The 10,881-nt window shown below is 55.2% G+C and overlaps 1 protein-coding gene across 1 annotated transcript; it reads left to right on the forward strand.

Annotated features, from left to right (window-relative positions):
• The first annotated feature begins 1,199 nt into the window (after nucleotides 1-1,199).
• Nucleotides 1,200-7,812, forward strand: GATA1 (GATA binding protein 1). Its single transcript, XM_059911188.1, has 6 exons — nucleotides 1,200-1,221; nucleotides 4,981-5,219; nucleotides 5,730-6,107; nucleotides 6,218-6,363; nucleotides 6,897-7,022; nucleotides 7,441-7,812. The coding sequence occupies exons 2-6, from the start codon at nucleotides 5,000-5,002 to the stop codon at nucleotides 7,810-7,812; spliced, it is 1,242 nt and encodes a 413-aa protein (XP_059767171.1). The 5' UTR covers nucleotides 1,200-1,221; nucleotides 4,981-4,999.
• The last annotated feature ends 3,069 nt before the right edge of the window (nucleotides 7,813-10,881 follow it).

Below are 10,881 nucleotides of genomic sequence, written 5' to 3' on the forward strand. Positions count from 1 at the left end.
TCTGTCCCCCTCTCTACATCATCTTTTTCTCCCTTCTCAGATTCTCCACCTGTATCCTTGGCCTCTGTCACTTTCAGGCTTTATCTTTCCCCTTCTGTCCATCTCTACCTGTCTCCCACTCTCTTTGCCCCTCTTTCTATCTGTCCTTAACTGTCTCCGGCTCTCTCTGTGCATCTCTCACCCCTCTCTGTCTCTCATTCCTTTCTGTGCCCTCTGTCTCCTCCCAGCTCTAGATCTCTTTCTCTCTGTTTATCTGCATCTCCCCATTCCCATCTCTCTGTCTCTCTGCCTCTCTCCCTTCTCTATCCCTTCAATCCTCCTTCCCTTCCCCCACCCTATCCTACTCAAGGGCCCACAGAGGAACCAGCCCCAAGTCCCACCTGTTTCCCGCCTCCAAAGCCGCATGGCGGGCAAGAAGTTGAGGGCAAGGAGTTGAGGCCGCTGTCCCTGGGTGTCCCCCACCGAGCCCCGCCCCCCATCCCAAGACAGCCTGTTACCACCGCGGAGCCAACAGCCACACTGGCCTCCATCTGATAAGACTTATCTGCTGCCCCAGGGCAGGCCGGAGCTGGCGTAAGCCCCAAGTGGGGCGCTGAGTGAATGTGCCTCTGCCTCCCTCCAGTCCTGGCCTGGTCCCCAGGGTGGGCCTGGGTCCTGAAGATGTCCCACGGACATCTTGATTCAAATTCCCACCAAACCTCTTTGAGCCTCATTCTTGTCACCTGCAAAATGGGTACAGTCACATACCTCCTCTCCCTTTGGCCAGGAGGACACATACATAAGGGCCCAGCCCACACCTGGCTAAGCACACAGTAGGGGCTTTACAAACACTCACTGAAAAGCCCAGAGGGGTCATGAAACCACATCTGCTATTTTCATTTTATCTTGGCTTCAGCCCATTTTGTTTGGCTGGACACTGAAATCCACAGAAGCCCAAGTCAAACAGGGTCCAAGAATCCATGGGGTGGGCAGGTGGGGTGGAGGAAGGCCCCCACTGCCCAAGAGGTGCCCCACAGGAGGGGGGCCCGCCCCCTCCCCTGGCCCGCCCCACCCACTGGGGCACCAGCCACTCCCTGGGGAGGAGGGAGGAGGGAGAGGGGAGGGAGGGAGGGAAGGAGGAAGGGAGCCTCAAAGGCCAAGGCCAGCCAGGACACCCCCTGGGATCACACTGAGCTCGCCACATCCCCAAAGCAGCTGAACCCTCCGCACCAACCAGCCCAGGTCAGTCTCAGCCCTTCAAGAGCCCCCAGCAAGGCAAAGCCCGGGCCTGCTGCCCCTTACTTCAAGGCTATTCCCCCAGCTTGCTCTAGGCTCCCCAACCCACCACTGGTCCCCAAAGTGTCTACCACCCCTGAATCCCCTGACAGCTCCTCCAGACCACCTCTGTCTTTCCAACCCCCATCTCTACCCCAAATCTACTCCCCAAACCCCACCTCTCTCTGCCCTGACTCCCATCCACTCCTTCCAAGATATCTATGCTCCCCTGATCCCTTAACTCTGCCCACCATACCCCACCTCTGCCCCCTGAAACATGCTTTCATCCTGCCAAATCCTACCTCTGCCCCAAATCTGACTTTCACTCGCCCAAACTTGTCTCTGTCTCTGAATTCTCCACAAAGGCTCACTCTTGTCCCCCCCATACCTATTTCTGCTCCCCAAGCCCTTGTCTACTCCACAACATCCTTGTCTCTGCCCCCAATCCTCTCTCTGACCCCCCAAACCTGTCTCTGGCCTGCCAAACCCTAGCTCCATGCTCTTACCACCATCTCCACCTCTCAAACCCCATATTTGTTCCCTGTGACTTCTCTCTGATGCCCTAAAACCATCTCTGCCCCAACCCTTTGTCACTCCAAACACCAAGTCTACCCCCCCAAAATCTGTTCTGTCACATGAATCCTCACGTCTGCCTTCCCTAAACCCCATCTTAGCCCCCAAATATTTTTGTGTCTCCCCAGGTGTCCTCTCTGGCCCCAAATCTTTCTGTTCTCCAATTCTATCTCTGTTCTCAAACTCCTCCTGTGCTTCCATAAGCCATCTCTAATTATCAGACACATTTCTGCCTGCCTGTCCAAACTCCACCTCCGCTCCAGCAAAACCCCTGGACCCTCAGACTTTTCCATGACTCTTGGAATCCACCCCGACCCCTAAACTACATCTCCAACTTCTCAACTTTCTCTCTCTCAAACTTTGCCTCTGATCCCCAACCCTGTCTCTGCTTTCCCAACTTATTTCTGATCCCAAAATGGGACCTTTCAAGCAGACCTTTCTCTGCTCCACAAACCCATATCTGCTTACCCCAAACTCCATAGCTGTTCTCCGAACGTCTGACTCCTCAACCCCGTACCTAATCCTCAAACTCCACCTCAAACTCTCCCAAGAGTCATCTGCCCCCATATCCCAGCTCTGCTCCCTTCAGTCCCGAGGGACCCTCCCTTGAGGGCTGGGATAGGGACGTTACCTGGGGTGAGGGGCTGGGCGGAGGGAGAGTTGAGGATGCCGGCCTGCTGCCTGCTGCCCGTTGGGGCAGCACTTACTCTAGTGGGGCAGCTGATAAGGAGCTTTCATATCCCCCAGCCTCGAGATAAACTTTATCTCTGTCCGGAGAGTGATAACTAGGGGTGGGGGGGGGGCTGGGCCCCTGCCATGGGAGGGGTGGGCAGTCCTGGACCTGTCAAGGTACAAGGTGCAGGGACGGGGGGCAGTGGGGCTGGAGGGAGATTGGGGGTGGTGGTGAGGTGAGAATGAGGGGATAAAGGAAGAGTGGTGATAGAGACAAAAAGAGCAAGAGACAAACAGAGACAGAGAGAAGGGAGGAAAAAACAAAGAGAGATGGAGAGAGAAAAGAAGCAAAAGACAGAGACATGAAGAGAAAGAAGAAAAACAGAGACTCAAAGAAAGAGTAAGAGAGACAGAGAGACAAGAAAGAGGGGGAGACCCAGGAACAGAAAAGGAGAGCGAGACAGGAACTCAGAGAGAGATACAGATAGAATCATGGTGAGACAGAGAGGAAAGAGATGGATGAGGAGATGAGGAGGCAAGACACTCTCCCTAGGGAGAAACAGCAGGTGCCCTGGGCCCTAGAGGAGGTTGGTGGTGGGCACACTGACAGGCCCATCTCTAGCCCAGCACGACCCCTAACCCCGGGCCCAACTCTTAGCCTGTCTATACAATGGGTCACATAAGCGGGGGAAGATGGTCTTCTCTATATTCGTCACTCCACCCTACAGACAGGGAGACCAAGGCCTTCAGATTCACTGGGCAAGTCAGGGGCAGGGGTAGGTTTCTTGGCTCTTCATCTGGGGCTGTGTGCAGGAGGGTGTGTTCATGGGTACGGGAATAGTCAGACAGACATGGAAATAAGGCCAGAGGACCCAGAGACAGAAACTAAGGAAGAGACAAACAAGCAGAAAGAAACAGAGTGGGAGAGATGTACAGACATTCAGAGAGATGAATGGAGAGGGAAAAAGAGAAACAGAAAAAGATTCAGAGAGCAAAGAAAGAGAGAGAGAAACAAAGAGATAAAAAGAGAGATAAAGAAGGAGAGAGACAATCAGACAGAGACATGGGAGGACAGAGAAAGGGAGGGGGAAAACATTAGACATTTATAAAAGCACAGAAAGAGAGAGCAAGATGTATCATGGGAGCATAGAAAAATGGGAGGGAAATACAGAGAGCCAGACTTGAGAAGAAACAGGGTCAGGGAAAAAGAGACACAGGGAGACAGAGATACACACAGGGAAGGACAGAGGCAAAGGGGCAGAGAGACCAAGCTGCCTTCTCCTAAGTCCTAGCTCGAGCCCTGTCACCACCTCCTAACCGGCAGATAGGGAAACTGAGGCCTGAGGATGGTAGGGACTGAAGGAACTTGAAAGCAGAACTATGGCAGACCTCCCCAGGGGACAGGGTATGGGTAGAGGGAACACCTCCCACCTGTCCCCCTCCTCAGAGGAAGCCAGTGGCCTTGGGGTGATTTCAAAAGTTGGGCGGGGATGGCAGAGATAAGCAGTGGGGGTACTGACCCCCCCATGGAGCAGGGAGGAACTGAGGGGCCCTCCGTCTGCAGACCCAACGGAGGTGGGGGAGGGGAGAGTCAAGCCGGAAACCATGGGGTTTCTGAGAAAGTCAGAAGGCAAGATGCAACAGATAGGGATGAAGTTGGGGAGCACAGGAGGGTGAACCCCAAGGTCCAGGGGGGTGACCAAGGAGTTCAAGGGACTCTGGTTCCACACCCCAGCCCACCCCACCTCGATTCTTTTAGAGGCGGAGGGGAGAAAGTGTGGGGGCAGAGGGAGAAGAGGAAGTGGAGGAGGAGGAGGAGAGGAGAAAATGAGGAGAGGGAGAAAGAGATGAGCAGAAGGGGAGGGAGAGGAGAAGGATGAAGACAAAAGATGGGAGGGGAGGGAAAGGGAAGAGAAGGAGGAGTGGAGCCGATATAGAAAGGGAAGGGGGAGATGGCTGAGCAAAGGGGAGGTGGAGAAGGAGGAGGAGGAGGAAGAGATGAAGGGAGAGAAGGGGACCAGGGCGAAGAGGAGGAGGGGGAGAGGAAGAGGGGAAGAAGAGAGAAGAGGGAGGGAGGCAGGAGTAGAAAGAGAAGGAAGAAGGGGAAGAGGAGAAGAAAGAAGGGCAGCTGAGAGGAGGGAGGAGGAAGAGACGGGGGAGGGAGGAGGGCGAGGAGAAGAAAGGGAAGGGGAGGAAGAGGAGGGTGTGGAAGAAGGAGAGGAGGAGAGGAAAGATAAATGAGGAAGAAGGGGAAAGGAGCAGGATGGGGAGTGAGAGGATGGAGTGGAAGATAAGGGAGAGATGAGGGAGGGGAGAGAGGAAGAGGAGGGGGAGAGGAGGCAAGAGGAGGGTACTAGGGAGATGAAAAGGGGGGATAAGAGGATTGAGGGGATGGAGTGGGAAGAGGGAGAAAGGAGGGAAGAAGGGGTGGAGAGGGGAGAGGAGGGCTTCTGTGTCTGAAGACCCCTCCTGTGCTCACAGGTCAAACCCCAGAGGCCCCATGGAGTTCCCTGGCCTCGGGGCCCTGGGGACCTCCGAGCCCCTGTCCCAGTTTATGGATCCTGCCTTGGTGTCCTCACCACCAGAATCGGGGGTCTTCTTCCCCTCTGGGCCTGAGGCCTTGGATACAGCAGCCTCCTCCACCGCCCCCAGCACCGCCACGGCTGCAGCTGCTGCACTGGCCTACTACAGGGATGCTGAGGCCTACAGACACTCCCCAGGTACCTAACTTCTTTGGGTAGCTGTCTTGGCACTGGTTCCGTGATATTGGGGTTGCCATGGAGACCCTTAGCTAAGGCAGAATCCTACTAAGAAGTCATCCTGAAAATGGCCGGAAGCCTTCACGTGGCTGTGCTGACCCCTAGTTAAGTCCAGACCTGGGAATGCCAATGCTCCCCAGCCTGCCATCTTGGGATAGCCATACTGGGAAGCAATGTTGGAAGTAGGTGGTGGCCCGAGTTGCCAACTGATCTATGGGCTCCAAATCCCAACAAGTCATCCTCAAAGCCCACCTGGAAATGGCTGGAGGTTATTTCAGTTGCCAGAGTGACCAGTGGGGCTCAGGACCCAGGAGTCACCCAATGGCCAGTAGCTATTCTGGTCACCTGTAGAAAGGTTGGAAACTTGGCCACCATGTTGGGGCTCTTGGGCATCATTAGACCCTGAAAGCAAGATGACTTTAGACTGATTGCTCCTCTTCTTTCCTCCTCCTTTTCCATACCCCCCAATAGTCTTTCAGGTGTATCCACTGCTCAACTGCATGGAAGGCATCCCAGGGAACTCACCATATGCTGGCTGGGCCTATGGCAAGACCGGGCTCTACCCTGCCTCGACTGCGTGCCCCACCCGCGAGGACTCCCCTCCCCAGGCCCCAGAAGATCTGGATGGGAAAGGCGGCGGTAGCTTCCTGGAGACCTTAAAGACAGAGCGGCTGAGTCCAGACCTCTTGACACTGGGGCCTGCACTGCCTTCATCAATTCCGGTCCCCAGCAGTGCCTATGGGGGCCCTGACTTTTCCAGTACCTTCTTTTCTCCCACTGGGAGCCCCCTCAATCCAGCAGCCTATTCCTCCCCCAAGCTTCGTGGAACTCTGCCCCTAACCCCCTGTGGTGAGGTTCTCAAAAAGGGACTGGGAGGTGGGGGTTGGGGGCGGGCGGGGGTGTCCAGGGCGAAGCTGGACTGAGCCTGGCTCCCTCTTCCCCTCCGTCTACCCCACCAGAGGCCAGAGAGTGTGTGAACTGCGGAGCAACGGCCACCCCGCTGTGGCGGCGGGACAGGACGGGCCACTACCTGTGCAACGCCTGTGGCCTCTATCACAAGATGAATGGGCAGAACAGGCCCCTCATCCGGCCCAAGAAGCGCCTGGTAAGACCCAGGCCTGCCTCCACCGCTGTGCTCACCCTGTGCAGGGATCCCAGTCCGCATGCTCTACAAGAACCCACATCCCCCACCCCTTCCCCATCCACACAGGAAGCCAGCTTTTGTACGGGGCCGCCTATCCTCAACCTATCCTCACGGTCTGCAAGCAGGAACCCCATCCTCTCCCTGCACTGCAGTTTTCATCCTCGGCTTCACACTGGGATCACCTTGGGGCACTTCGAAACCACTAGGGCCTGGGGCCCTCCCCACATGTGCTGGTTTAATTGGTCTGGGATGCCGCCTGGGCATCAGGACCGTTTCTAACCCCCAAGTGATTCCAGTGGATGGCCAAAGTTGGGTACTACTGGTGTATTCCCCCATATAGTACCCAAAACCCCTACCCCGGCCAGGAAGTCCTGTCCTCACCCACACAGAACCCCCAGCCCTCGCCCTGTCGGAAACCCTGCCTTAACCTGACCCTCACCTCTTTCAGTCCTCCACCCACCAGTGTGCTCATCCTCACATTCTCTCTCCCCCAGATTGTCAGCAAACGGGCAGGTACCCAGTGCACCAACTGCCAGACAACCACCACCACACTGTGGCGGAGAAATGCCAGTGGCGACCCTGTGTGCAATGCCTGCGGCCTCTACTACAAGCTACACCAGGTGCCCCGGGGCCCCTCGGAGCCTCCCTCCTCTCCTCCCGCTTCCCTTCCTTCTCCGTTTGTTATTCTCTCTCTTCCTCCATCCCCCCTCCACCTTCCCCACCCCTCCCTCCTCCACTCCTTCATCGCCTTTCTTCCTCCTGCTCCCTCCTCCTTCCTCCTCCCTTGGCCATCAGCTAACTTCCACTCCCCCGTCCTAGACCAGGGGCAGCTCCGATTAGCCTGAAAGGCTTTCCCAAGCTCAGGGCCTCACAACCTCGGGATTCTTGAGAATGATACCTGTGCCACACCAGGGGCGCACTCCCTAGTCCTTGAACCAATTCCCTATTCTTAAGAAGTGGGGTGGAGAGAGCATCCCTGGAGGAGACATAGAGGCAAGATGTGCAGTTGGGAAACACCCATGGCCTCCCTCTTGGCAGGTGAACCGACCACTGACCATGCGGAAGGATGGTATCCAGACTCGAAACCGCAAGGCATCTGGAAAAGGAAAAAAGAAACGGGGATCGAGTCTAGGAGGTACAGGAGCAGCTGAAGGGCCAGCTGGCAGCTTCATGGTGGTGGCTGGGGGCAGCAGTAGTGGGAATTGTGGGGAGGTGGCCTCAGGCTTGACATTGGGCCCGCCTGGTACTGCCCACCTCTACCAAGGCCTGGGCCCCGTGGTGCTGTCAGGGCCTGTTAGCCACCTCATGCCTTTCCCAGGGCCCCTGTTGGGCTCACCCACAGGCTCCTTCCCCACAGGTCCCATGCCTCCCACCACCACCACCACTGTGGTGGCCCCACTCAGCTCATGAGGGCACAGAGCATGGCCTCAGGGCAGGGGTTGGTGTCCCTCCCCTCTTGTAGCCAGATGTCTGTCCAACCCAACCCTCTGGGCCCCAGACAAGCCTTGGCGTGGACGTTCAAAGCTTTTGTAAAATAAAACCACCAGAGTCCTGAAATTGAATGTGTGAGTCTGTGTGGGACTAAATAAAGAACAGTGGTGGGGGGTTGTGTATCAGTGTCCATGATTCTTTGGTGACAGTGTGTGGCTGCCGTGTGTGACCATGTGAGATGGCACGCGACGCTTCACGATTGTAACAGAATATGTGACACCGCGTGTGACAGCGTCCAGGTTGTATGAGACAGCACGTGCAGCCACACGTCATGGTGAGAGCCGGTGTGCAGCGGGCAGTGGGGATGAGGCTGTATGAGACGATGTGCGTGACTCCAGACGCCTGCAAGAGGCTGGGCACGGGTGACTGTGTGAGCGGATGTGGAGGTGTGCCCGCGACAGCGTGTGCTGAGGAAACACGTGGGGTTGTGCACCACTCGGGGTGACCTTTGAGACAGCATGACAGCATATGCACTGGGCACAGAAGTGGATCCATACACATTTTGGAACGTTGAACAAGAACTACTGTGTGACAGTGTGTGAGGCATAACAGTGTGACCATGAGGGTCTGCGTGTCAGGATGTCTCTGTGGGTCTGGTGATGACAGTATTTCTGTGCAAGTCTGTGTGTGTGTGAGCATATTGTGTGGCGTGGGCCATGTCAGTGTCTCTAAGTGGCTGACAATGGGAGCAGCCCTGCGTACACTTATTTATGGAAGTGTCAACATGTATAGTTTCAGTCGGTGTAAGCTAGGGACCCTCTTCCAAGGGACATTAGACATGCTGAGGACAGGAAAGGGAGGAAGGGGTGGGGCAGGAATGGTAGCTGTCAAGAAGGTCAGAAGGCCAGTATGGGACCATGAGGTTGTCCATAGGCCTTCCTGTCACTCATCTCTTATCTCTTTCAGCCCAGCTCAGCCTGCAGCCCTGTGGGAAATGGTAGAGAACGAGAGGGGTAGATTAGGAGGACAAAATAGCCTCTGGGGGTGATATTTAGACCCTGGAGGTCGGGGAGCTCCCCACAGTACCATCTCCCTCCCCAACGCACCTATTCACCTGGGTGAACTGCTCCCCCCAGGGTGGAATCTGTACTTCCATTTAACAAACCCTTACACAGAAACAGTCACCCAGTCAGGTGACATCCTAAGCCAGACAGGTTAAGTGGCTCGCCCGAGGCCACACAGCTGATGGCACAGGGTTAGCCGGGCTCCGTGGCTCAGGTTTCCCAACGGCTCCTAACAGCAAGCAGCGCCTTTAATTGAGTGCTCACTGTGAGTCGGCAATGGCTGAGAGGCTTCAGTTGCTTTAGTTCATGAATACCTGAAAAAAAAAAAAAGACTGAGGGAAGTACACTCATGCTCCTTTTACTAATGAAAAACTGAGGCTCAGAACTTGCCCTGATCACGCTGAGTTTAAGGAGTGGACTTTAGATGGGCGACCCTCCCCCACCAAAGTGAGCCTTGCTCACACTTAACTGGGCTGCTTCTCTTTGCAGCTTCTCCCCCCTGAAGCCCCAGAGGTGGGGACTGTGGGCCCGCACATCCTGAACACAGTATGGGTGAGAAGCTGTCCTCAACAGAACAGCACCCTTTCAGCAAGTCACCACACTAGCCCACTCGAGAATCACAGTAGTCCACGCTCCTTACAGGAGCGTGCCCTGGCCCTGTAAAAGCCTCCTGCCTGGCTGCCCCACGGAACCCCAGCCCTCTTACCCTGGAGGAGCCCCTGTCTTCGTCTTGAACAGAAACCCCTCTCACGGCACTTCCCTGGTGGTCCAGTGGCTAAGACTTCACGCTATCAGTGCAGGGGGCCCGGGTTCGATCTCTGGTCAGGGAACTAGATCCCACATGCATGCTGCAACTAAGAGTTCGCATACCACAACTAAAGAGCCTGCATGCCGCAACTAAGGAGCCCACCTGCCACAACTAAGACCCGGCGCAACCAAATAAAATAAATACATAAATAAATATTTAAAAAAAAGAAACCCCTCTCAGAACCTGTGTGGAAATGTGCCTGGCCCCGCCTTGTTCAGGAACCCCAGTCCTCACTCCCTATAAGAACGGCTGCCCTAGCCTGGTACAGGAATCTGGTTCTGGAACTCTAAGGGAACCCTTTCTCTAATTATCAACAGGAAACCCATCCTGAGTCCGGACAGGAACACCAGCCCTCACCTTGCACAGGAGTAACCCCAGTCCTCCCATATGGCACAGGAACCTCTGCCTTACTCTGGTTAGGAATCTCTGAGCTCACACTGTAAGGAAGTTCCTGTACCACCCCTAACAGAAATGCCTGTCCTGACCCTTTCCCCAAGCCTCAATCTCTTTATAGGAATCCTGTCTTGACCTTGGACAGGACGCCTCTGTCCTCACACTGTACTGGAGCCGTGCCCTCCAGGTAGCATTTTTAAAATACTTCGCTCACAAGAAAATCTAGTGAGTATAGAAAATCTAGACTGAGTGTAGAAGCCCTTGCCTCCACGGTTGACAACGACTCCCTCCCGACGTCACTCTGCACAACAATCCTGATCTCGTGACCCACCCCGTAGAGTACGCAGGAACCCATGGTCTAACTCTCAACATGAACCTCAGTCTTGAACTTACACAGAAAACCCTTTCCTGACCCTGTGTCAGGGACGCCTGTCCTGATCCTCTACTTTAAGCCCATATCTCATCCGATACAGGCACCTATGGCCTCACCTGGCACAGGACTCCCTTCCCAGACACTGTACAGGGCTTCTCATCCTCATCCTGTGTTAGCTCCATGGCCCTGACCCTCTACAGGAAGCCTTGAATACAACTGTACTGGAACTTCTGACCAGACTCTCTGCAGAAAACCTTTTCTTGACTCTCAACAGAAATCCTTAACTTGACTCATTTATAGGAAACTCTGACCTGATCCTTTATAGCAACTCCTAACCTTCCCCTCTGGAAATACTCTCCTGACCCTGCACAGGAAGCCCTGTGACTCTCTATGACAGCCCCTGCCCTGGG

Source organism: Balaenoptera ricei, chromosome X, assembly GCF_028023285.1.
Source record: "Balaenoptera ricei isolate mBalRic1 chromosome X, mBalRic1.hap2, whole genome shotgun sequence".
Taxonomy (NCBI): domain Eukaryota; kingdom Metazoa; phylum Chordata; class Mammalia; order Artiodactyla; family Balaenopteridae; genus Balaenoptera; species Balaenoptera ricei.